Below are 27,669 nucleotides of genomic sequence, written 5' to 3'. Positions count from 1 at the left end.
AGTTAGATGAGTGTCCATCCTTTATTATTATTTTATATATTTGTATGTATCCATTACATTTGTATGTATCCATTACATTACATTACATTACATTACATAAACAAAACAAAACCAAAAAAAAAAGTATGATTTTATTCTATGCTTTTCATCCAGGCCCAGCTCTGCCTTCACAGCTTCCCAGCCAGTTTGGTAAATTTCAAGGATCCGGCAACTTTGGACTCTTTCAGTCATCGATCCACCCAACCCACAGGCTAGAAATCCCTTAATCAGAACTAGACACCGGGAAGATGACGCAGCTATGCCGGAAAATAGTGCAGGTCAACCTCCGGTGGAGCCTATCGGAAAAGGTGAAGGTTTTCCGGCGTTTCTTCAAGTTATTATGGCACAGAATCCTCGCCTGCTCAGTAAGGCCACCTGCTTCTCCTCGTTACACGAGGTTGTCTTCCAGAAGAAACTCCTCCCCGTCAACAATGGCGGCGGCGTTGGAGTTTCCCGGCACAAAGTCGTGTAGCGGCGGTGATTCTGATTTAGTCTGCTTGAAGATTAGTTTGCTGGGTGATTGTCAGATTGGAAAAACAAGCTTCGCGGTAAAGATTTTTAATTTAATTATTCCCCCTTTCTTTTTTCTTTTTCTTTTTTATCAGCTCAAATATAATAATTTTAATAAATGTATTATTCTTAACTGAAATTAATAAATTTCTTGATTTGCATGTGTTATTTTTTTATTATTATTATTATTATTATTATTATTATTATTTTTTATGTTTTTATTTTGATTTTGTTAGATAAGGTATGTAGGAGATTTAGAAGAACAGAGAAGTCTGCAAATGAAAGGTTTAAATTTGATGGACAAGACATTCGACATCGGAGGAGGAGCCAGGATCGCCTGCAAACTATGGGATGTCGGAGGTATATATATATCTTATTTTATTAGATTATGTCTCTTGTGTGACTAAAGAGACGATTTCACAAATCTTTATATGTGAGACGATTTCACGAATTTTTACATGTGAGACGGGTCAATCCTACTGATATTCACAATAAAAAATAATATTCTTGGCATAAAAATAATAATTTTTAATAAATGACCTAAATAAAATATATGTACCACAAAATACGATCGGCGAGATCGTCTCACACAAATTTTTATCATTTTATTATTAGTTTTTTAATTATTAATTTCAAATATTTTCACTTTGAAAATTGAAATGTACAAAGTGGAATATGATATGTTCAAGATCTTTCATCGCCTGGGATGACTTTAGGTGTCCCGTCAACTACACACACTGAAATTTTATTTTTATTTTTATTTTTGTAGTATAGTTCTAATTTAGTATTTATTGTTGATGGGTCAGAATAAAATTCCTAACATATTAATTTTTATAAATTTGATTTAATGGGTCAGAATAAAATTCCTAACATATTAATTTTTATAAATTTGATTTAAAATTGTTGAAACATATCGGCGCAGGTGATAGGAAATCGTTGGATCAAGTCCCAATTGCCTGTAAAGATGCTGTGGCCATTTTGTTTATGTTTGATCTTACCAGTCGATGTACACTCAACAGGTAATATTATCATTAAGGTATCGTTTGATTCGCTATATTATTTTTTTATATTTTTATCAAATCTAATATCATGTTTGGTGTACCATATTATTTATTCATCTACCAATCATTTATCCCACATCAATCAAATCATTGAATTGAAATCACGACATTACATTTAATAAATAATATTATGAGTATTTTATTAATATTTTCAAAAAGACACAACAGTAATATCACGTTATCTCAAATTAATCAATCGAATCAAACATTATATTAAATATCATTTTTATATATTTTATTATTAAAAAATATTACTTATGTCTATATTATTTGTCTCATATCACGAACCCAAAAATTCTAAAATACTCGTTCTCCGAGGATCACTAGTTAATCTAAGAAAGTATCACCGTAGTTCAAAAAAATGGAGCGTAAATAACAACATTGTATTGTAAATGATAAATGATTCATTTTATTATTAAATTTACAGTATTAATTTGCTGTTAAATGCAGTATTATTGGATGGTACAGTGAGGCAAGAAGATGGAATCAGGTACCAAATTACATTACTTTTAACTTTAAGTCACTTTCGCTTTTCTTTTTCAAAATGTCGGAAATTAAAGCGAAATTCATATTATTGTAATAATTTTTTATTTTTATTTTTGAAATTGAGAAAGATTTATTTTAATATTTGTCTTCTTCACATGCAGACTGCAATTCCTATATTAGTAGGAACGAAATTTGATGATTTTGTCCAAATGCCACCCGATATTCAATGGACCGTTATTACTCAGGTAATATTAACGAGATTATTTGTAGTTTTTTATATTATTATTTTTAAAATATCGATGAATATTTAATAATATATGTGAAGTCCACTGTAAAATTAATAGACGTCACGACTGAAACACAGTCCGATTGAATTATTTGTAAATAAATGCAGGCACGAGCATATGCAAAAGCGACTAAAGCGACCCTTTTCTTTTCAAGCTCAACGCATAACATCAACGTAAACAAGATTTTCAAGTTCGTTGTGGCCAAGCTCTTTAACTTGCCCTGGACCCTTGAGAGAAATTTGACGATCGGGGAACCCATTATCGACTATTAAACGTCGATTTTTTCGAACTTAGAAAATATAAGTTCGATTAGCTTTGATTTTTTGTAAATAGAATGTAGGTTTATGAGAGAAAATTGGTCTGTAAACCTCAAGAAAATTATACATGCGCAAGTTGGAGGTTATATTTTAGAATAAATTTTTTGTTGTTTGGCTAATTCTTTAGCATAAATATTCAAAATTTTAATTTTTATTTTTAGTAAATTTTAAATAGAAATTGTGATTATATTGAAGTAGTTTTTAAATCTAGTTATAATTTGTTATATTTATTTATGTGACAATGATAAATGTAATGAGACAGAGTAAAGCATTGTAAAATAGTAATAATAAAAAATTACATCTCGCCAAATCTCAGATCCAAAAAATCAATAAATAAAAAGCTTTGGTTTGAATATTTTATTTTTTGCGTAATTTATTACATAGTAAAATCCTCATTAGATCAAAATTATCGTTTTCTTCATGATTATCTATATTGTTATAAATATTACCTTATTTAGTTATATTTAAAAGATTTGTAATCAAGATAAATAGGACAAGATAAAATATATAAAGATTTGTATGTTATAATCTTTTCCTATAAATAGAGTGATTGTGTTTAATGAAAATTGCACTTGATTATTGACTCATTCTCTCTTTTCTTTTATGAGTTCTATCTACTCATTTCTCTTTCTTTTATGGTTTATAACACGTTATCAGCAACTGAGGATGAACACATTTCTCATTCTCTTAATGCTATTGAAATAGCACAACGTGTATCAAAGATTTGTTGATATTCATGAAGAATATTTATATAAGATCCAAGACTTGACAATATTCTTGATCAGTAATATTAATTTAATGCCCTTTTGGTTGAATGTTTTTTGAGGATCTTACGAATCGAGAGACTTATTACAATTTCTTAAAGAATATCGACATAAGATCTAAAATTGTTTAATTCCTAAAGAAGGTGACTACAGATCTAATATCTATCAAAAGAAAATGCATGATCTATTATTAGTTACTATTTTATTATGTGTAGTGACTTCATGTTCAGGGATGAATTGTATATGCTATTTGATAAAATATATATGAGTATGTGGTAGTGAGACCACGATGTTTGAAATAGAATATATGACAGTAAGATCACAATGTCATCAATCAAAAAAGAAAATAAATGGTAAACCCAATGAATTGATATCATCGTCTATATTAAATATTGACAATTATGGTAGTCTATACACTACCGTGGCAGTAAATTGAGCTTTGTACATTTACATATTTCGCATACATTGTCACTGATTTTCAATTCCATGTTTCATTGCATGTTATTCGCCATTCTCATGTTTACTCTAACATGCCTTGAATTTTTATAGTGAATTTACATATTCAACTAAATTTTGAAAAATTCTAGCATGTATTTATTTTGATTCACATAAATTATTTCATGACATAAATACTTTATAAATTTTGTGAATTTATTATATCAATATATTTCATAGGATATTACATTAATTTATTATGAAATTTTGTGATAATTTTTCTGATTTGGGATTTTTATTTATGAGAGACTAAATGTCGTTATTTAATGTAAAAGATCTACTTGTACATGTAAGAATTTGAAAATGTATGTTCAATTTTCCAGGTTAAATTTCTCAATTTCAATATCGTAGTTATAGTATTTTTATTTATTCAAAGAGAAATAAAGGAAGACAATTATTCAAAGTTGTTTAACTAATGTGATTCATTCTATAAGATGAATGTGATAGTGCTAATGAACACACTTGATATCAAACAAGAATATATTATCTCAAATGAGATTTGAATTATAAAATTGGCACAAAATATTGAGATATGCATAAGCTCGATATAAAGTTTATGGAGACTCATGATGTCTACCCAAATTATATTTTCATTTTATGTTGATATGAATATATTAAAGATCTAGAAGATCATTCGAATGATGACGAAAAGAAAATGATGATATGCTTTATACAATAAAATGGTGATAAACATTGACGTATATGGATTTGAGAATCCAATGAAAATATTGATTTTGTATAAATAATATATTACAAATCAATAGTTCTAGAAGAGCTAATATTTTATAAAAGTATCATTGATACAAATATTTTCAGAATTTAGCATAATCGATTGGATTGGGCATTCAAATTATATGAATAGTTAACAAACTATTAATAGTGCACAAAGATATTAATTATGAAACCAAAAGTTTCTGGATCGATAAATACGAAGATTTTTTAATCAAATATCCAGAAAATTTTATGAATTCTTATTTATGCAAATTTGATACCACTATCATATGCTCAAGTTGACAGAAATTCCCGTATTATCTGGAAAGAATAAATAATGTGGGCCCGCGAATCGTAACTGGATGTTTGCGAAAATACTTTTTGAGAAAAATTTCCAAAATATATAATCAAGACAAGCTTGATTAAAAGAAAGAATGTGAATATCAATTTTATGTCATAAATATGTTGGTTTAAGTGATTTATTATGCCTCCAATCAACTATTGAAACTATTGATTCTGATAATAAATGCATCATATTTTGGGGATATCTGAAATATATGTTGTATATATTATGCCAACTGATATAATATGTTATATGCGACAAATTCACTAGAATAAATCTCTTGAAGAGATTGTAGATATGTTGGAAAAAAATTTGAATCTTATGATCAAATAATTGAGCAATGAGATTTTTATTATGCAATTTCTCATTTGTTATTTTGGTAAATCAATATTTCCAACATTGGTCATTGATGGGAGAAAATAGAAGCTAAAATAATATTTTTGAGATCGATCCCAGTGTAATATAAAGTTAACTTGAAGTTTCAAGTTTAAATATCAAAATATGTTATTTGATCTTATATATAAGATCTATTATACTATTTAGCTTCATTAATATTTTAGTTGAACAATGTACATAAATCGTCTAAAACGACGAAGAATCCATTTAAAGAAAATGAGTGAATATCTTAATGTTAAAAGAATAATGAAGTCTAGTCATTATGAAAGAAATTGATTTCCTGCGGGACATATCCTATATTACTTGCAAGTAAACATAAAAGACGCTAAAAGCGTGATCGACTAAATATTTAAATGAATCCAACTTGGATGGTAGTATTTGCGAAGAATAACAAGTATATTAAAAAAGATGAGATTTCACATATTATTTGAGATCAAAATGATATAATTATTAATGTGTTTTTGCTATAATGCAAAATGAGGATTATCTTGAAATACAATTTGCAGTGATTATCAATAAAAATGATTGACAAATGACGTATGAAATATGAGCACACTTTAGCTCAGAGTTTCTAACTCAAAGTCGGATATGAGAAAATATTTTCACTAGTCATGGATATGTTAATTTGACAATGATATGTATAGCAAATCTTCTTAGGATTTGAGATGTCAAATGGATTTAGATTCAACATCCAAAACTAATATTTCAATAGAACATGTCATTATACAAATTAAAATGATCATGGTACAAGTGATACTTTCAACTTAGTACTCTTGAAGATTTTACTAAAATGGACAAGTAATTGAAATATAAATTTGCAAAAAAATACTTGGAAAAGACGAAATTATGTCTATGATTATATATTGTACATTTTCTAGAAGAATATACGTACATAAGTTATAGTACAAATAAAATGTACGAAAAATAATTTTATAAGTTGCATCAATTTGTGGTTGTTTGGTTGTTTGACCTTTTGATGCTCAAAATATTATTTTCTCCAACTTGAAAGATGAAGAAAAGATATTTGGTCTTGAAGTACCATATATAGGAATTTAGACATCATCACATCTCACATATTACACTAATGATGTATATATTTTTTCCAAGGAAGACAGTTACAACCAGAAAGACACATGAATGGTTTTCTTTGCAATATCATTCAGACTATTGATTTACGTAAATAGATTATCAACAACTGAAGACAATATCACCGATATTTTTACAAAATTATCACCTACATCAAAATTTGATAAACCAGTGTACAAGTTCGGAACACGAAGAGGTGATGATTTTAAGTGATGCTTGCAATAGAGGGAGCAGTCAAAGTTGTACTCTTTTTTCCTCGTCTATTATTTTTCTCTCGTGGTTTTTCAAAATTTAGTTTTTAATGAGACAATTAACAATTAGCGAGAGATGTCGTACTCTTTTTCCTTCACTATGATTTGTCCCACTGGGTTTTCCGAACGAGGCGCATCTATCGTTGGGAAATGTCTAAAGAAAGTATCTACTGATATATTCTTTTTCTTTCGTTTGGATATTTCCCAATGTGTTTTACTGACAAAGTTTTAACGAGACATCGTTGAGTCTCAATGAAGTTTCTAAGCATCCATTTTGCCAAATGGATATTTGACGAATCAATTGTTTCTGCAAATAATCATCTAAGGGGGATTGTTATAAATATATTCTTATTGTAGATGATTACCTTATTTACTTGGATTTGAAATATTTATAATCAAGATAAATATGACAAGATAATACATGTAAAGATTTGTATATTGTAATTTTCCCCTATAAATAGGGTGATTGTATTTAATGAAAATTGCACATGACTATTGACTTATTTTCTTTTTTTTTTTTTATGAATTATCTCTACTCATATATCTTTCTTTTATGGTTTATAACATATATTATTTTATACAATAACTACGGTGTTGCAATATAAATATTAATAAAAAAAATATTATACCCTGAATAGATGACCCAACCCGGGCTCAACTCGAATAGCCAAAAAGCCCGAGCCCATTGTATTTGGCCCACATATGATACAAATAAATCAGGATAAGAATCAAACAATTCCCACTGAACCCGAACTGATCTCACCCCAAGAAGCACTACACAAAAGAAAAGGGCTCAGATAACCAAGCACATATCACGGTTATCCGAGCCGAGCCCGCACATATTTCGTTAATTGTAGATAAACTCTTCCCGAACATAAAATGGGCGAACAAATATTTTGTGGTAAGGAAAAAATACTCACGGTATCGGAAAATATTCAAAATTTATCAAAGATAAGATGAGTAGGTCTCTTGTGAGACGATCTCGCGAATATTTATCTGTCAGATGGGTCAACCATACCGATATTCACAATAAAAAGTAATACTCTTAGCATAAAAAGCAATATTTTTTCATGAATGACTCGAATAAGATATATGTCTTACAAAATACGACTTATGAGATCGTCTCACACAAGTTTTTGTGTCAAGATAAAGAAGGTTGACACAAATACAATTGCAATCTCGTATTTCACAGAACTTATCTTACCAGATTTCAAAAATCACCTTTAGATTAAAGGTTGTCCAAAGTTCTCATAAGCGCAAAGCGTGACAAAGTTTCAAGGTTTACAAGTTTAATATGAGATTAGTCAAGAATTTTTTTTTTTGCTTTTTATTACAATTTTAATTATATCAATTAGATAATAAATTAAATAATACATAAACATATTTTTTTAAAATGAATAAATTTAAGAATAAATTTATAAATTTGAAGTTATCGAATTATAATCTGAAAATCACAAATTATATGAAGTATAAGTTTCGTCGATTCTTGTTGAGTCAAGTGTCAACCATTTGTTGCAGGGAAAAAAATATGATTCCATATAAAATTTATTTTGGTGCATTTAGTATCTTTTCTTGTTTAAAAATTTATTATTATCTACTTTTTATTCAAAAATAAAATTTAAAGTTAAATTTTATATAAAAAAATTGAAAAACAGACTGACTTATCTCGTGTTTCTAATTGCATGTTTTCCAATGCTCTTCGAATAAAATAGATTCGGTTGTTCGTTGAAAGTCTTCATTTCAGGTCACATTTGGAGAGATTTGATTGGAAGAAATAATTCAGATTTGACTAGGTCTCCTATGAGACGGTCTCACGAATTTTTACATGTGAGACGGATAAACCCTACCGAGCATAAAAAGTAATAATTTTTCATTGATGATCAAAATATGATATCTGTCTCGCAAAATACGACCCGTGAGACCGTCTTACACAAGTTTTTGACTTCAAACTTCATATATCACCGATTTTGGGTGTATTTAAAATCCATTACAATTACTAATACAAAGACATTACAATTACTAATACAAAGAGTATAGATCGGAAAACATGAATATCAACTTCATCAAAACGGCTAAAATAGGTTTGAAATCAGAACTTAGAAATCTATGATTTTAATTCTCAATCGTTACAAAATTCTTAGTTAATCGTTCTCGTCTTCAAAAACACAAATCAAAACCGAGAAAATATGCCTATTTCGAACTTGTATAAAACTTTGAAAAAAATTTTTTTTTTTAATCTTTATTTCCATGTAAAAAGTGAAGCCAGTCGTCCTTCATTATTGTACCACCTTTCCTCTTCTCTGTTTTTGGTTAATAATACTGGATTCCCAATTTGAATGCCTTCAGTTCTTCGCCTATACAAAAAAACAAAAGCCACAAAAATGAGCTAAAGCCAAGAAAATGAACTACGTGAGTGGAATTCAATATTTCATACAGACAATAAACATCTTTTTTAACAGAGTTTGCTTGATTCTTAATCAGTAATTTGGATTATACTTTTCATTATAATCACAACCATTTGTCTGTACGATCAATAACGGAGCCAGTAATATGGCTATACTATCTAGAATTTTTTGATTTTTTAAATTGATCTGTTCAAACTAATATCAAATTAGTCCAAAATTATACAAAAATGCCAATGAACGTGGCTCCGCCACTGTACGATCACAAAGGAACTGAAAAGGAAGAAAGAAAAAAGACGCAAACGAACAGCATACAACACAAGAATCTGTAATATGAGGAAAATTAAGTACCTGTGAATATATAAAGGTTCCAAGAATGGCTATTGCAGCTCCGAGAGCATTGACAAGTCGTATGGGCGTCTGGAAGATTATGATAGAGGAAACGATCACAGAAATACGTTTCATCGTGTTTCCGACGCTAAACGTTAACGGAGATATCTCATCCAGTGACATGTACGATACTTGATTGTAGAGGTGGTAGAATACGCTCTGAGCCACCATCCACCTACATATGGACAACCAAGAAATGATCAATCAAGTAGTACTCGTAAAGACTAAGCTTAGGAACCTACTCGATCGCCTCCCTTAACAAGATAGGAAGCCACAAGGCTGGATTGGAGCCACAATCAATCCATATACAATCTAGATCTTGTTGGTAATGAGCCCGAATACGAAAACAGAACACAGTGATAGGAGAAACTGACGATCACCCCGCACGATTAAAACATTTTGCATAACTCTGCTCTTGTTTAGGACTTAAGAAATGCTTCCTTCTTGTTGTTTGTTAGAAATTAATGTTGCTTTTGCATTGATGCTATAATCTATGTTTGAGATTACATCACAAGAGATATATCATCAATAAATACATAATGAATAATTCTCCGTTTGTTCATTCAAGAGCGTGTACGACGACAACGACGAGTTGGAATTATTTAAAAGAAAAGGTGTCACTCAATCCAGGTCTCTTGTGTTTGATGCACGAGAGTAATTACATTATTGATCTCTATATATAATATATGTTCATTTCATAAGTAGTTGCACATGCATGCGGTCTCTAGTATACAAGAAAACAAATGAGACGAGCGTAGGCAGGGTCAAGTGATTACCATATGATCTGAGGTCCGATTTGAGACATGGATTCTTTAAATCCAGCAGCCCACAACTGTGGTCCCTCCACAGCAATTGCGAATGGGGTAAGTATCAAGAGCGACAGCATCGATAAGCATGCGTAATAGTTCATCCCGCTTATGGACTTGCCCTTCATTCCTCTTTTGGAAAATATATTTCGGAAGACAAACGCCAAATTCGATATCATCGCGCCCATAAAACCTGATTTCGAAAGCAAACAAGTAAATTCTGTCAATCCACATCCAAGAAACTCGTGATTCAGTGTAAATTTCAGAAATATAAGGACCTTCTGATACAGAGGTTATAGAAGCATCAAGAACGTGACTTGGCTGGTGAAGAACACGTATTGGTGTAAAAATGCACTTCAAACATAGGAATAGAGAATCCAAAGTGAAATGCTACAAAAACAGCTATTAATATATGTGTAAACTAATTAATATTCATTCGTTGTTGGACAATAGTTTGTGAAATACATAGAAGATAAGTGCTTTTTTCCTGAGTATCTAAATTCTTTAATATTATGCCTTAATCCCCCTCACTTCAATAAAGCACATGATTTACCTTGAACATTGGGCCTAATACCTAATATATGTCTATATGCATGCCTCTAATAAGCAAGTCCCCTCTGTAGCCACCTACCTGGACAAGAATCACGTGATTCTGTGAAGAAATACTCATTAACCGTTCAAAGTTAGATGATATCTATTAAAATGACAGTGACACGCTTCTACCTTCACCTTTAACATTTTTAGAAGACTCGGGCAAAAAAGTTCGATCTGTTAGGCTGGCTCAAGTTGTAGGAATTACCAGTCATGTTGAAGTTGAGCTCGGTGAGGGCGGAGAGGCCGCAACCAGCGATGATGGGAAGAAGGGAGAAGTAGACGGTTGGTGGGAATGTTTCTCCCAAGAGGAACCTTGAGACCAAAACGCTGAAAGCAGGCTCACCACTTTTTATTATGTGAGTGAATGAAACTGCAACCTTTGACATACTTACAGTCGCAGCCACATGTCCAATTGTATGTGCAAGAGCAACCTAAGCACAAAAATCCAATATGAAAACAATACTAGAAAACAAGAACAACCCCAGAAACCAAAGCACGCATAATATCAAACACAAATCAGAAAATTTGACAAAAATCCAAGAAACGAAGTAAACCAGAGCCAAAAGATGAAGCAAAAGTTCTCAAAATTCTCACAGGGAAAAGGGTCTTCCAAAATTCAAGATCTGTCTTTGGGGCTTCAGCAATCCTCAGAGCCCAAGTGATGAGCATGATGAGTGAGCCAGCGGCTAAGGACAGCGTCGAAGTTAACCATGGAAATGGATACGCATTCAACACTTTCTTGTTATATATATTGAAGATCACATTCAAACTCCACCACGTCGCGAAGTACACTCCGATCTTCACTTTCTTAGCCGCCTGCTCCGGAGATTTGCCTATGGACTCCGACCGATCGGCTTCATATGCCTGACACCTGATGACAGATCGCTCCTTCTCGTCACGAACAGAAAAGGGATCAACGTAGAGAGGTTTAGAAAGAGAAACATTTAAGCTCCGGCGAGTAGTTTCCGCCAGCGGAGAAGCAAAAGCCGGCGACCTGCTGGAGAGAAATTTTGTCCTATGTTGGACTAAATTTAACCCATGAATCGATAAAGTTGGCTGCTTGAAAGAAGAGATCATAGTGATATATGCAGAAGAATATCAGAAAAACTTCCTGGCGAAAATCACGGTAGGAGTTTGACCCGGGAAAAACTCGATGATTTCAAAGAAACTAATTTCGTTAATATTTAGGCGAAAACTCGAAGATTTCTTGAAAAGAGCCTAAAAGCCCAGAAAACAAACAACAAGCTACTTGTTTCTGCCTTGGAAAAGAACCTTAACAACAATGTATGTCAGCAATGGAATAGGACAAAAGTTTACACCCATGCAATAATATAGGACTTTGTGAGTACCCAGAAATCAGAAGAGCAGGGTTTTACATGGAGAGGGAGGGAACGAATGCGCGCAAACTGAATTGCCGTGGGGAAAAAGTTTTTGGTTTTTTTTTTTAAAAAAAAGGGGTTGGTGCATTAGATTGTTATAATTGGATAAAAAATTCGAGGTTTTGAGTTGCATTTGGTTTTTTTTTAAAATATTTGAATAAAAAAATGGATTTTCAAATTCGGCTTTTAAAAATTAATTTAAAGTAAAAATTGTGTTAATTTGTTTGTTTTTTTTTTTTGATAAAATAGATAAGAAACATTTTTTAAATTCATTAAAGCTCTTACGATTTGGACTTTTGGAAAAACATTAATTTCAGCTTAATTAATTATTTTTTAATGCAGGTGTGAAGGAACAAAGCACTTCAGAGTTTGGTTCGATAAAAGATCGTCTGTAAACTTAACACGTCGAGATCGAAACAAATAGTGTTTAGTTATGCTCGTTTACATACCGAAGGACTAGAAAGCTCATCCAAACACATACAAATTTTGTTTTTAAAAAAAAAAACATTTATTTACTCTAAAGATGAAGAAATCCAGCAGTGGAGGTGTATAAGCAAGTCATCAACAAAAACTCAGAGCAAGCAGAATCATAGGAGGCACTGTGAGTCCACAACTGATTCGAACAATATGGTAAGATGTAACAATATAAAAATATGGAACGAAAGTCATCCGCACCAAAAAGGGAAATGACGAAATTTTCCAAAATCTAAGGGAAAACGTGTGGATGAATCAGCTAAAAGAAGCAGACACCGCAAAATTGTAGTAACTTGGACGCTATGATTTTGCAACGTCGCTCATGGCAATGTCCGCTGTTTTATCTGTTATTAACAAAAAAAATCTTATTGATATTGGATACATATCTTATTAGTAAAATAAAAATATAATATACAAAAAATGAGAATTGAAACTCAATTACAATTTTGAAAATAGATTATTTTAGACAGTGAGTTAGTCAACAAATTTTTTTTTCTTAAAAAAACTTTATTTTTAAAATATTAATTAATTTATCTATAAAAAAATACTGAACTTTATTTCTGTTTTAATTTTTTTTTTTAAATATGTGTTGATTTAGTTTTCGGAAAAAAAATGTGTAGAAATATTCATCTACTTATTTTTTTATTTTATTATTAACATTAATATGATTAATAAAAATAATAAAATAATAATTGAAATATGAAAATTCGAATTTTCGTATGCAAAATTTTTGAATTTATACTTTTAAAATTTTTAAAACAAAATTCTTTTATTTATTTGCGTTGATTTACTTTCTTTTATTTTTCTAAATTATTGATCAGTTCAATATTTTAAAGTAATTTATCTTTCAAATTAGTCTATTTACGAGCTCGAATTCATTAATTTTAAAACAAATGATTAAATCTACACACACATCTTTTATATTTTTGAATTAAATCAATTTATATTTAAATAAACTTGGTTCTTCAAATTACATACATCTTAAATCACAGAATCAAGCCTGCGCCTAACCACGTATCTAGTTGAAGTAGCGGGATGTTTACACCTTAAATCACATAATCAAGCTAGCACCTAACCACTTTTCTAGTTGAAGTAGCAGGATTTTTACATCATAGATCACAGACCTGAGTCACATAACGTGCATGTACGTAACAAGAACACAAATATCAATAACAGCCATTGACCTCAGCACCAGATCAAGTTGCTATGGACATTAATCATTTAAGACAATTCCAAGCGTAATAAGCGTGAAAATAAAGAACCTCGCACCACCCGTTTTCATCAAATTAAGTTCGAAAAACACAATAAGACATGGGAAAAAAGGTAGTAAAACATAATGCAGAAAGACCTTTGAATAACAAGCATCACTATTTTTCACATCCACTGCAACCAAAAGCATCTTGCTAACGTCACACAACACGTATAAGAGAAATATATGCGACTGACAATAGTATTACAGCACGGGCACACGATAGCAAACAGCAAGATATAAAGATGGATAAAGCAGCTCAGAAACCATGAATCTTGATGTGCTCTTTCTTCACAATTCCAGCCTGTTTGCGATAAATGGACTAAAATGAGGCAGATATTCATAGACATCCTTTAAATTAAGCTTGTTTATGTTAAGTTATTTTGGTTCCATCTATGACATGTAACGAGGGTGGGGAAAGAGGTGAACCATCAATCACCTGAACAAGAAAGGAAGAAACGTTTTTCCGTTGATCACCTTGAAGCTGAATAACCTTCACAAAAAAAGTCATGATCATAATTCAGATTCAAAGGAAGGGAAAATTTATATATTTCATCCAACTTTGTCAAAGTGTATACCTGGCCTAGCTCAGGGTCCTGAACAACAGTTCCATTGCAGCAAAACTCCTTCTTAAGATCCTTGAGGATTTTGTTATAGCTGAACTCTTTCTTCAGTCCTTGCACAGTTGTCAGGCTTTTACGACCATTACGTTGTTGTATACGAATATGAACGTAGTCCTTTGACCCAGCACCAGAATTCTCCGCATTTGCATCGGCAAAAGCATCTACAAATTAGGTCAATGAATAAAGTAAAACGGCCACCTTAGTCAATTCCCAACATTCAAACTGTTTATTTAGATCTCCATGTTCAAAGCAAGATTAAGTAACAAAATACAGATAATAGTTTTCACAAAACACATGCACCGTAAAACATACCGAAGGTTGTTGGTATCTGGATGTCAAGATCAGACATGAAACTTGGTTGATGCGATGAAAGCAACAATCCTGGACTAAAATTGTGTGTTCAGACCTGATTAAATAACATAGCAAATATAAAATGAGCCACGTGAAGATATAACCAAGTGACGATACAAGAAGAGTTTATCATGTCTAGGACTAGGAATGAAAGTGGAAAAAATCAAACTTTTGAGCAAATAATTAGTTTCTCGTAAACAACAAAAAATGTTGGTCTCCATGAGAACATGTCCAATTTATATGGGGTTAGAAAGTATGATGGTGCACAACTTTGTTCATTCGAACAATCTCGGTAGAGTGAAAAACATAGAAATGTAGAATAAAAGATAACAATTAGGGGTTCCCTTTCAGTATATAATTAATGCATGAACTAAATTATAAAGGTGAAAACCAAAAGCAGGCAATATCATGAACTAAATTATAAAGGTGAAAACCAAAAGCAGGCAATATCATGAAATTCATAAAAAAAGAACAACTCGAAAATGGGAAATAGACTAGGCCCTGGAGATTAATAGAGAGACAGAGAGATCCCAGGTACTCACAAGCCAACAATAATGATCAAGAATCAGAAATCCTACATTTCAATAGCAGGAAATCCACAGAAAAACAAGCAAAAGGATCATAAATTACAAAACAATGAAAGGAAATTGCAAAGAAACAAAAGAAAGTAACAACCGGAGAAGGAAAAAAATTTCAGAACCAACGGATGTCAACAGGACTCACAGACAACGAAATTCAAATCCGTGTGAAAGAGTATTAAACAAAGCAACAGCTCTAACAAGCCAAACAGCTCGATCAATTCGACAAAAACAAACGTGGAGAAAATAAAATAAAAAATCAAACGGATCACCGAAGAACTACGATGACTTGAAGAGATCTGATGCGATATCTTGGATTGGAAACAAAATTGAAACGAAAAAGCGTACCCGATCCGAGAACTAGGGTTCGATTTATGATCGAAAGCGGAACCCTCGAATTCGGATAAGTCTGAATGGAACAAAATGTCAGCGCTTTCGCGGTAATTAATAAGAAACAGAAAGAAAACAAAAAGAAAATCAAGACAAAAATAATTAGAAAGCGTAACGCGATTTTTCAAATGTCCTCAAACGAACTTTCTTGTCAGAGTTTTAAAATATAAAACGTGTTACGTCCACAATTTCATATATATATATATATATATATATATAATTGAGAATCTTTATATTATTATATATAATAATTAAGCTTATTAAAAATATATAATTTTTAATATTTTTCTCAGTTAAATTGATAAATAGTTTTTAAATTTATTTATATATTATTTTAGATATGAAAAATCATAATTAAATCAAATATTTGAGAAAATTCTTTTTAAATATATAAACGTAACTAAACTAATTATTTTACATTTGAAAAAATATTATTTATATTTAAAATATAATACTAAATATATTATCTCCGAGCAATATTTGGAGTTTTTTTATTAGTTTATGGTATTTTGAAAAAATCTTTGTAAAAATAACGTCATTTTAAAATTTTAAACAAAATAACATAATTTTTTTTAAAAAAAATAAACATTTAATGCTGCAGAGTCCAAATAGGAGGCGGGGAAACAATAAAAACAAGCCCCGACACGTTATATATATTAGGTACTTTGCACACACGGTTCATGTGTACAGGTTTTTTTATAATTATCTATAGACTAAAGTGAAGTTTAACAAATTATCGAGGGACTAAAGTGTTATTTGAATAGTTGTAATTAAAAAAAATAAAAAACAAAAATGTTTTTTGAGAGTAAAAAATAAATAAAAACGAAAATGTAATTTTGATATAAAATAAGGGCAAAATTGAAAAATCAAAAAACAGACCAATTTTTTTGTCTCTATTAGAGAGATTCTTAATAGATAGTAATAGATATATGATTTGAAGTACGTATATTATATTATGGTATAGTTTGATATACTGAATAAGAGAGATTGATAAATAAACATCTTTATCTCACGTTTGATACATTTTTAGAAAGCCCATGATAATATCATGGGTCTGTGATAGATAATTTTATACAAGGATAAATTATCACTTTTATGAGATGTGATAATTTTAATTTAATGATACAAAACACCACAAATTACTTAATTGCCCTCAATATATAATCAAGTTCTAAATTAGTATCATTAGATTATAATTATATAAATAATTTTTATAAATCTCTGCTAGTAGCTAGAAATTAAAATTAAATACATATTTTTATTTATTTATATATATTATATAATATGATAATTATATAAATGAACTCGAGATAATTATATAAATGATTTTTATAAATCTCAATAAAATTATTAGTATCACTAGATTAACCTTCAAAATTGATATTTGACTTGACTCACAAAATCAATGGCTCGATTATCATATTATATAATATATAAATTAGGTAAAAATAAATAAATAATGCAAGCACTGTCTGCGTATGAACATATAATAGATATGAATTCACCAACAACTGTGAAATTATGAAATTTATTATGATAAGGTTAATTTTGTCATTACAATCTAATATATAAATTTAACCACTCTTATTAAAATCATACCAAACATTAAATATAATATTTTACATTTTATTTATCATTAACTTATCATTATATTATATATCACATGTTTATCCTATCATGTATACCAAACTATGCCTATATGTATAAATAATATATGTGTAAAATAAAACAATATTTGAATAAATATATATTTAGGATTTTTTTGAATAAATATATATTCATAGGTTAAAACGTGAAAATGAGTATAAAAATATAAAATTAATAACGATATAGAATTTAATATAGGTTAAAGTGATACTCACGGAAAATTTTAGAGTCCGTTTCCAGCAAGTGTCACTAGTCTAGATGCAGATTTTGAAATTACCATGAGCCTGAAATCACAAATAAGATCGTTAGAAGGGGGCCAGGAGGGTGTCCTGGCGTAGCCCCTCCGACGCTCAAGTCAGAGACTGAGGATATATGGGGGGAGCAGCTAAGGGTGCTGCTGAAAATAATACAGTGAATGAATCAACTGAACACTCAAACCTGATATTTATAGGAGAATACATAGGTTCTTGATGAGCCTGTCTTCCATTTGGGCTTGGGATGGGCCAGGGGTGGCTACTGATATTTCCAACGTCGCACTGTTGAAACGCTGGACAAATTCTCACAAAGTTTCATTCTCTTGTTGTTTCATCACGAACAGGCTCAAATAATTTTTCTGGTGCCTTTTGCTGCTAGCAAATCGATGCAGGAAAGCGGTAGAAAAATCCTCGAAAGACTGTATGGAGTTGGGCTGCAGGGTATTAAACCATTGCTGGGTTGACCTCACCAACGTGCTCAGAAACACCATGCACCTAACTCCGTCCGAATATTGGTGCAACAGAGCCGCATTCTCAAATCTCCCAAGTGTTATTCGGGGTCCGTATGTCCGTCATAATTCTCCTACATTTGATTTTCGGAAATTTGGAGGAAGCCCTTCTTCCAAGATGGCTAGTGAAAAATGACTTCCTCTCTTGGGTACCGGCGCCCAGCTTCCTACCTGCTGCCTCAACATCCGTATTTCCTTCCACATCTCCCTAATCTTTCCACTTTGGAGGGGTTGTGTCTCTTCAACTCTGCTCTGGTGGGCTTCAACATTTTCCTCTCGCTCTTGACGAGTGGCATGTTCCTCTACAAACACAGACTCTTGGCTCCTTTTCATGGCCTCATCCACTGTCCGGATGATAAATTGGCCCAACTGTTCCAGGGTCAAGTTCCCCACATTCTCATTGGGACGGGTCTGCTCGGCCCTGGTCTCATGATGGGACTGCTCGGCTATTGTCTCTTGACGAGGTTGTTCCGGCCTCGTCTCAAGACGCGGTTGTTCATGTCTTGTTTCAACATGAGACTGTTCGGGTCCCCTTTGAGGACGCGATGATGCTGGGTTAACTCTTCTGCTCTCTCTCTTGCCTACCATCTCTACGTCTCAACTCAAACTTCCCACAGACGGCGCCAAAGTGATACTCACGGAAAATTTTAGGGTCCGCTTCCAGCAAGTGTCACTAGTCCAGACGCATGTTTTGAAATTATCCTGAGCCTGAAATCACAAATAAGATCATTAGAAAGGGGCCAGGAGGGTGTCCTGGCGTAACCTCTCCGACGCTCAAGTCAAAGACTGAGGATATATCGGGGGAACAACTAATGGTGCTGCTGAAAATAATATAGTGAATGAATCAAATGAACACTCAAACCTGGTATTTATAAGAGAATTTATATGAAATTTATTTCGTATTGAAAAATTTGATATGATATGTGTATATTTTAATCTTACAATAAAATTTTTGATACAATATTTCGAAAACTTCGATATATCACACTGAATCATCTCTACCCCAAGCGATACCAATCGTGTTGCTCCTTTCGTACTACACACATCCTTATTCAGTTTCTTGATATTGTTTTGGGTAAGAAAAAAATCATCTCTACACCAAATAATTTTTAAATAAAACAACAAATATTTGGTTATATATAAAATAATATAATTACATATGTATACACGCACGCACGCACGCACGCACGCACAGGGGCGGAGCCAGGATATTGGTTCAGTGTAGGCAAAAATATATTATAATTAATAAAGCAAAAAAAAAAAACAATGATTAATCGATAACTAAAAATAATGTGTCATAAAGTTTGAACACAAGTTATGCACAGCCAGTAACATTGATAATTGATGGAAAAACGTCAAAAAAATGACGAACAACAGCGTGTACAAAATCCGAAATCAAAACAAAATATGATATAAAATATAAAATATACGTTCGAAAAATAAGCATGAATTCATTATCGATTGGAAAAAGCATAAAATTATAAAACAATTGAATGATCGATAAATATTGAATGAAAAAACGAACCTAAAATTTGTTAACATTTTGGATTTTTTAGAGATTATGAAAGATGAAACAGTAATTAAAATGAATTGGAATGATTGTTAATCAAAATATATGACGTTCGTGACTCGAGAAGAGAAAACACACAGAAGGCTATAAAGTGTATACTTGGATACTAATAACATGTAAAAGAAAAATTTGGATCAGTACAGACAGCTAAGCATATAATAATAACACATAAAAATTAAAAATTTAGACATGTATATATATAAAATTGGCCCAGTGTAGGCATCAGCCCACACTGAGCCTATGCTGGCTCCGCCAGTGCGCGCACACACATATATATATTATATTATTTTTCAATGGCACTGTTGCAGAGGCGGAGCATTAAAACTTTTTGTAAATAAAAAAACTATTTATCTCACTCGTGTTAGCGGTTTGTATATTTATGTCCCGCTCATGTAAAAAGCGGGACATTTGGGAGTAAATTTCCATTTAATTTATAAATTAATTTAATAAAACAGACAAAAACATTATAATTTAATAAAATTTTTGTAAAAACACTACACCCAGATAAAAAAAATTTCCCAACCTGTGCATAAGACTAGTGCTTTAATTAAACATCATGGGCTGTTATATATAAGTACATTATAAATTACCAACGCACTTTGTCTTTTAAGTCACTATTGAGTAAAGAGTAGGTCTTTTGTAAGACGATATCACGAATCTTTATCTGTAAGACTGGTCAACTCTATCGATATTCACAATAAAAAATAATTTTCTTAGTATAAAAAGTAAGAGTAAATCTCTTATGATACGATCTCATGAATTTTTATCTGTGAGACATGTCAACTTTACCGATATCCACAAGTAATACTTTAGCATAAAAAGTAATACTTTTTCATGGATGACATAAATAAGAAATTCGTCTCACAAAATACGACCCGTGAGACCGTCTCACATAAGTTTTTGAATTTAAAAAATGCGGACAAATAGATAATACATAATATAACGCCCCCAAAATCCAATCTTGGAATTTAATGAAGTGTATAATATTATGAACAAAATGATTGGAATAGTTGAAATTGATAAGAGATGAAAAACAAGAGATGAAAAACATGTTTGTATATGATACTCAATGAAAATTTAGAGTCAGACTCCAGCAAGTGTCACTAGTCCATAGGCGGGCTTGGAATTTTTCTTTAGCCTAAAATCACGAAGAATACCGTTAGAATGGGCTGCTGAAAATAATATAGTGAGTGAATGAGTTAGACAGCTGAACTTGGTATTTATAGGAGAATATTTGGGCCTGAATGGGCCAGAGTCTCAAATCTGGTTTGGGCTTAGTCCTAATGGACCTATCCATAAGATATCATTATATATACTCAAACAACCTTGCAAAGAAATAGCGAAGAGTAATATTGAAGAACTGTCAATTACGGGTTGAGTATAACAACTTAGATATTTATTCAAACTAGACGAATAGTAACATTAGAAAGATAGATGAGAAGGATACTTATGTAGCATGAGTTAAAAATTCACCAAGCAGTGTCTAACTTGTCTAAAATGTTTGGTGAAATATAACAAGTATCCGTTGCCATGTCCAGGCATAAAAAAATATGATTCGATGCTGTCTTTCTCTTCCATTTTTCCCCCTCAATAAGTAAGCAGAAAAAGAGAAGGGTTCTGGGAATTTCATTTTTGCGTAGTAACCTCTGCCTGGCGTCCAATCCCAGGGGATGAGAGCTTTAATTATATACATAAGAGCCTAGTAATTTTTATCATGTTCCATTTTAACTCATTTTCCTTCAAAAGTCGAAAACTGGAACATATAAATCACACATGCTAATTTGGCGTTTGTCTTAGGATTCACATTGTTTGAGCTCTTGTTGTCTCAACCTCATCTTCCCTCTCAATTCCACCTTCCGCACACAGACTTCTTCAAGTTTAACAATTTTAAGGAAATCCAGGAGCTTATATGATAAAATTACCGTGGTCAGAGCAAGTTATCGATTCTCTCCTTGTGCACCACTTCTCGGCCCCTGGTAATGTGGATCTGCTACAATCCCCTCAAGTAGCAAATTGTGCAGCCCATGTTTTAGCTTCTGTAGCTTTTATTGAATTAACTTGTCATCTTTTGACTCTATCCAATTCGTGTGGACAAATTGGCTACGGATTAAGCGAGAAAATCCACCAGAATTTAATATATCAGCATAGGAAATCAACACCTTAGAGTTACAAAACGGTTTGGAATAACCACATCATGTGGAGACTAAAAACATAACGATTTATCGATAAACGGACGAAATCCAAGTGATTGTTTAAACATTCAACAAGACGCCAGAAACATTAGAAAAAACAATTTATTGTTCATCAAACACAACACGAGACATACTCCTGAAATAAAATGAAAAGCCAGGTGAAACTCCGGACTCAGTACAAATTAAAGCAGGACCACTTAGAAACCGCCACGGAGACGGAGGACGAGATGAAGGGTGGACTCCTTCTGAATGTTGTAGTCTGCAAGAGTCCTTCCATCCTCAAGCTGCTTTCCAGCAAAGATCAACCTTTGCTGGTCTGGTGGAATACCCTCCTTGTCTTGAATCTTTGCCTTTACATTGTCTATTGTGTCTGAGCTCTCCACCTCCAAAGTAATAGTTTTTCCGGTCAAAGTCTTCACAAAGATCTGCATCCCTCCCCTCAACCTAAGAACCAAGTGCAAAGTTGATTCCTTCTGGATGTTGTAATCTGCCAGTGTGCGGCCATCTTCCAGCTGCTTACCAGCGAAGATCAGCCTCTGTTGGTCTGGTGGAATTCCCTCCTTGTCCTGAATTTTAGCTTTCACATTGTCAATGGTGTCGGAGCTCTCAACCTCAAGAGTGATGGTCTTCCCGGTAAGCGTCTTGACAAAAATCTGCATGCCACCACGGAGTCTTAGAACCAAATGAAGGGTCGATTCCTTCTGAATGTTGTAGTCAGCCAATGTTCGGCCATCCTCCAGCTGCTTTCCAGCGAAGATCAGCCTCTGCTGGTCTGGTGGGATTCCCTCCTTGTCCTGAATTTTAGCTTTCACATTGTCAATGGTGTCGGAGCTTTCAACTTCAAGAGTGATGGTCTTCCCTGTAAGTGTCTTGACGAAAATCTGCATACCACCACGGAGCCTTAGAACCAAGTGAAGGGTAGATTCCTTCTGAATGTTATAGTCAGCCAAAGTTCGGCCGTCCTCCAGCTGCTTTCCGGCGAAGATGAGCCTTTGTTGGTCTGGGGGGATTCCCTCCTTGTCCTGGATTTTAGCTTTGACATTGTCAATGGTGTCGGAGCTCTCAACCTCAAGAGTTATGGTCTTGCCGGTGAGGGTCTTGACAAATATTTGCATGCCACCACGGAGACGGAGCACCAAGTGTAGGGTGGACTCTTTCTGGATGTTATAGTCGGCTAGGGTGCGTCCGTCCTCGAGCTGTTTTCCAGCGAAGATCAATCTCTGCTGGTCTGGGGGAATTCCTTCCTTGTCCTGGATCTTCGCTTTGACGTTGTCGATGGTGTCGGAACTTTCCACCTCAAGGGTGATTGTCTTGCCGGTGAGGGTCTTCACAAATATCTGCATCTGTAAATAAATAAAAAAAAACAGCTTAAAAAATCAGGATAACATGACCAATTCGTCATGATTTAAACCTAAATCGAATTATTATAATTAACATAAAGATTAAAACAGATGGATCATTTGTACACGAGTATAAGATTATAAATAACTTTCGATACAAATCCGATAAGAGAAATTAACGATCAATTGGCACCAAAAACAATCTGGCGCTGAATCTGCAGGAGATATGACTTACAAATCCAAAAATCAACAAACAAGGAACATAACGATAACATATATCAGTTACCTGACGAAGAGAAGACCTAATCGAGTGACATAGACGCAAAATCGAACGTCAATACAAAATAAAATAAGAAATTTTTATCGTTTCAAGAACACAACCATACAAAAACAATCAAACCTCTGCTTAAAAAAAAAAAAATCAACGCCTAACCCTAGAAATCACCCTTCGAATCAACACAAAATAGATCGCAGAACAGATAGATCTCAAATCATCAAACCAAAAAACATTAAGAACACAAAAACTGAAGCGCTACCTTAAAATTGAAAGCTGGACGATTGGTAGAGAAGCCTCGCGATTGAGAGTATCAAAGAGAGCCCTTGCGTTTGATATGAGAATAGGGAAAAGAGGGGGCCGTATATAAAGGCCAAGAGTGGAAGCCGGTGTCCAATTAGTTAGCGACGCGTGTCAATTGTGAGGTGTGGTGCTCCGAACCTACACGGCAACGGCACCGTTTGTTCTTTTCTTCGAGTGGAGGATAATGCTACGAAACTGTCTTCGGCGTGATACCATCAATGTTTATTTTACAATTAATGCTACATTTATAATTAAATTTATATAATAATTTTTACAAACACACAAAATTTAATATAAAAATTTTATTTATCAATATCTCATGATAAATTTAATGCAAAATATCACGATATACTAACAAAATCGCGCGATTTAATTGTTGTAAGTATCGTTGTACAATATTTTGGTTGTATTTTTATCATTATTCTTATTTTATTCGCTTCTTATCATTTATGACATCACTTTTAATATTCTGTTGTGTTTGTGTTACATTGATTGATTAATGATATTTGAAATAATAAGTTAAATATAGGATAATTGTCATTAAATAATTATATATTATTGAAATTTATATTTTAAAAAACTAATTATTATCGACAAAAACTTGTTTGAAACGGTCTCACGGGTCGTATTTTGTGAAACGGATATCGTATTTCGGTCATTCATGAAAAAATATTACTTTTTATGCTTAGAGTATTACTTTTTATTGTGAATATCGGTAAATGAGACCATCTCACAGATAAAGATACGTTAGATCGTCTCACAAGAAACCTACTCATTATTATAAATATTTCCCCCTACTTGTTTTGACCAATTATGAATCCACTTGCCACCCACAACTTGGTAATACATTAATTACAAAGAGTCGTTGGCTTTTTGGACGAGTCAAAAGAGTCGGTCTACTATCGACTGCTAAATTTATATTCAGAAATATCATTCCATATATTTAATTGGTGAGAAAATAAACACAATAAATTTTGTGCAAAAACGTACATGATAGATCTGATGACATTAATTCTGTGAAATTTACCCACAACTTGTAAATTGTTTTTCTGTAAATCGTTGTAATTTATATCTTGAAGGACCAATTTACTATTACTGAATTTGTCATGCTTGTTTGGGCCAATTGGAAAGAGCTTTGTAAAGTGAATCACCTCACCATTGTCCGATTCCCAACAAATCAATTAAGCTAAATCGGGTCATTTCCTATCTTGATCCATTTAGGAAAGCTCGCGATGCATGCTTGTCTCGTCTCTTTGATAAATATAATGTTGGTACGGTGATTCGAGAACAATTTGGTATTATATGTGCTGCTGCTGGTATGGGTATCTCTCACCCAAGATCAGTGGTGTAAGTGGATATTACAACTATTTATTTTGGTATGCGGCTAATAGTGCATGGTAATTTTAGTGGTGTTTGGGTGGGTGTGTCTTTAATTGATGTTCAAGATGTGATTTTTCGGTCCGAAAATCTTAAATATCAAGGATTGCTTGTCTCGAATATTTTGATTTTAGCAGATTTAGGAGTATTGATCATCTTAGTAGATTGCAACATGGTAAGTCATTGTTGGCACAAATAAGAAATTCGTCTCACAAAAATACGACCTGTGAAACTGTTTCACACAAGTTTTTGCCTATACACACATATATATATATATATATATATATATATAAAGCAATGTCCGTACAAGCAGTGTCTCATTGTCCCATGGAAAAAATAAAAATAATCACGCAACTTTTCTTTAGAAAAAAGGGAGTGCCACGCGAAATTCTCCACCCCGTCCCCAATCAAACATCCCTCCGGCATGACGGAGAGTGTAAGGCCCTGGCCCTGTCCTCAGACCCTGCAATCACAGTTCCTGGACTCAGACCAGCTTGCAATTACTCATCGGACTTCTCCACGGCTCAAGTGGAGAAGTCCGATGAGTAAGTGCAAGCTGGTTTGAGTCCAGGAACTGTGATTGCAGGGTCTGAGGACAGGGCCATGGCCTTACAGAGAGACGCCGGCGGATGCTGCCGATGCTGCTGCAGCTTCATATTCACCTCTGGCCTCACCGCTCTCTTCATGTGGCTCAGCATGCGCACCTCCAACCCCACCTGCTCCATCGAGCAATTTTACGTCCCTGCCCTCAACAGAACCACTAATTCCACCGACAACCACTCCATTTCCTTCCAACTCCAGCTCGCCAATCGGATGAAAGCGTGCGCTACAACAAGATTAGCCTGACGTTCTTGTACGGCGTGAAGGACTCGAGTTCCTCCATAGCTAATTACACGGTGGAGGCGTTCCACCAGGGTGACAAGAAGAAAGCTACCCGCATAGCGTTGGTGCAAGCTACTGGGGTGCCGTGGGAGGCGGCGATCGAAGCGGTTTCGAATGGGTCAACTGTGAACTTCGGGGTCCGGTTGGTTACTAGAGTGAAGTTCAAGATTATGTTTTGGTATACTAAGAGGCACCAGCTGGAGGTGGCGGGCGATGTGGCGGTCGGCAGAGAAGGGCAGAAAGTGAACGAGAACGGAATTAAGCTGAAGTCCGGTGCACCGGATCGGGGCTGGCGCTGGGCGAGGTTTTCACCCGCGGTTATTTCCATTGTTTTGACCATTTTAATTTGAATTTACTGTGGTAGAATGATCAACTTTTATTTTTGTGTTAATAATTTATTCAACATTGGTATGATATTTTTTTAGGTCTGAATATTGTTTTTTCACCTTTTGATTAGCCAATTATCTCTCTTTTTTAAAAAAATTATTAAACTCGAGTACCTCATAAAAGTTATAATAATGTCATTGTCCGATACTTTATTTAATTTCGAAAAATATATAATAGTTCCATAACTTTTAATTTTTTTCCAAATTGGAAATCGATAATGTATATTGTTTTAAAGAAAAATATCATTCTTTTTAACTATTAACTGAAATCTTTGTACCAAGATTAGAGAAAACTCATATATTGTCTTTGGATTAAATGATTTGAATTTGAGGAAATATTGAAGAAGATTTGAAATGACTCTAATAACTCAAAATAACTAATTTGGATTTCAATTTCATTGTTAAGTAGATTGTCAAACAACCAATAGATTTGTTATTATTGATTTGGAATCTCTAACTTTAAATTCATTGATTCAAATAAAACGGTAGAGTTTACTTTGGTTATATTGTATAATATAATATTATAATATTTATTATTTGCGGTAATCTCAATTCACCAAAACAAAGTAGAATCTAATCATCATGAAAAATGATGTCTCAATGCATCAACCAAATACATATATATTCAAAAGAAAAGTGATTGGCTTCCAAGAAATTTCAAGAATACAATTCTTTTCTCATATAGGCTCAAGAGAGCTTCAAATGAATATTTATGAATAATATAAATAGATCCAAATAAAATCAAAGATTGCCTCAATTATATTTATGTTTGCCAAAATTTATTTCAATGTCAAATGAAAATCACAGAGTTGTTTAGAAATTATAAGTCTCAAACTTACCAAATCTCATGATTGTTCTCTAAATTTTTCAAATTGATTGATGAACATGAATGAAATGTGTGACCTTTCTTCTCAACACACAAATTTTGTTCATCATTGGCCATTTAAAAAAAT

At 32.8% G+C, this 27,669-nt stretch overlaps 5 protein-coding genes across 9 annotated transcripts; 2 read left to right on the top strand and 3 right to left on the bottom strand.

Moving 5' to 3' along the window:
• The first annotated feature begins 82 nt into the window (after positions 1–82).
• On the top strand, positions 83–2,831 carry LOC142549028 (septum-promoting GTP-binding protein 1-like). The gene is made up of 6 exons (XM_075657752.1): positions 83–587; positions 786–909; positions 1,472–1,568; positions 2,061–2,100; positions 2,258–2,341; positions 2,491–2,831. The coding sequence occupies exons 1-6, from the start codon at positions 288–290 to the stop codon at positions 2,653–2,655; spliced, it is 810 nt and encodes a 269-aa protein (XP_075513867.1). The 5' UTR covers positions 83–287; the 3' UTR covers positions 2,656–2,831.
• On the bottom strand, positions 2,491–12,348 carry LOC142549026 (glucose-6-phosphate/phosphate translocator 1, chloroplastic-like). 2 transcript variants are annotated; one of them, XR_012821043.1, is made up of 6 exons: positions 11,533–12,348; positions 11,144–11,369; positions 10,315–10,537; positions 9,500–9,713; positions 9,032–9,100; positions 2,491–2,672 (listed from the first exon to the last, which is right to left on the bottom strand). XR_012821043.1 is itself a non-coding variant. In XM_075657751.1 (5 exons), the coding sequence occupies exons 1-5, from the start codon at positions 12,013–12,015 to the stop codon at positions 9,089–9,091; spliced, it is 1,158 nt and encodes a 385-aa protein (XP_075513866.1). In that variant the 5' UTR covers positions 12,016–12,348; the 3' UTR covers positions 8,876–9,088. The 2 variants fall into 2 exon arrangements, 1 of the variants encoding a protein (XP_075513866.1); XM_075657751.1 differs by lacking the exon at positions 2,491–2,672 and having other exon boundaries at positions 8,876–9,100.
• A 1,697-nt stretch (positions 12,349–14,045) lies between these two features.
• LOC142549025 (protein translation factor SUI1 homolog) lies at positions 14,046–16,076 on the bottom strand. Of its 4 annotated transcripts, none has more exons than XM_075657747.1 (5): positions 15,941–16,076; positions 14,976–15,069; positions 14,619–14,824; positions 14,480–14,533; positions 14,046–14,344 (listed from the first exon to the last, which is right to left on the bottom strand). In XM_075657747.1, the coding sequence occupies exons 2-5, from the start codon at positions 15,010–15,012 to the stop codon at positions 14,300–14,302; spliced, it is 342 nt and encodes a 113-aa protein (XP_075513862.1). In that variant the 5' UTR covers positions 15,013–15,069; positions 15,941–16,076; the 3' UTR covers positions 14,046–14,299. The 4 variants fall into 4 exon arrangements, with proteins under 4 accessions (XP_075513862.1, XP_075513864.1, XP_075513865.1 ...); XM_075657749.1 differs by having other exon boundaries at positions 14,976–15,044; positions 15,941–16,045; XM_075657750.1 differs by having other exon boundaries at positions 14,976–15,049; positions 15,941–16,006.
• A 6,085-nt stretch (positions 16,077–22,161) lies between these two features.
• Positions 22,162–24,187, bottom strand: LOC142549024 (polyubiquitin). Its single transcript, XM_075657746.1, has 2 exons — positions 24,031–24,187; positions 22,162–23,497 (listed from the first exon to the last, which is right to left on the bottom strand). Exon 2 carries the CDS (start codon positions 23,495–23,497, stop codon positions 22,352–22,354), a length of 1,146 nt encoding a protein of 381 aa, XP_075513861.1. The 5' UTR covers positions 24,031–24,187; the 3' UTR covers positions 22,162–22,351.
• Positions 24,188–26,029: 1,842 nt separating this feature from the next.
• Positions 26,030–26,754, top strand: LOC142548041 (protein NDR1-like). The gene is given in 2 exon segments (XM_075656406.1): positions 26,030–26,265; positions 26,268–26,754. Coding segments are annotated over 2 exon segments (627 nt in total). The 5' UTR covers positions 26,030–26,051; the 3' UTR covers positions 26,681–26,754.
• The last annotated feature ends 915 nt before the right edge of the window (positions 26,755–27,669 follow it).

Source organism: Primulina tabacum, chromosome 6 (assembly GCF_025594145.1).
Source record: "Primulina tabacum isolate GXHZ01 chromosome 6, ASM2559414v2, whole genome shotgun sequence".
NCBI lineage: Eukaryota > Viridiplantae > Streptophyta > Magnoliopsida > Lamiales > Gesneriaceae > Primulina > Primulina tabacum.
Note: the sequence above shows the minus strand (reverse complement) of the source record. Positions and strands in the feature narration are given on the sequence as shown.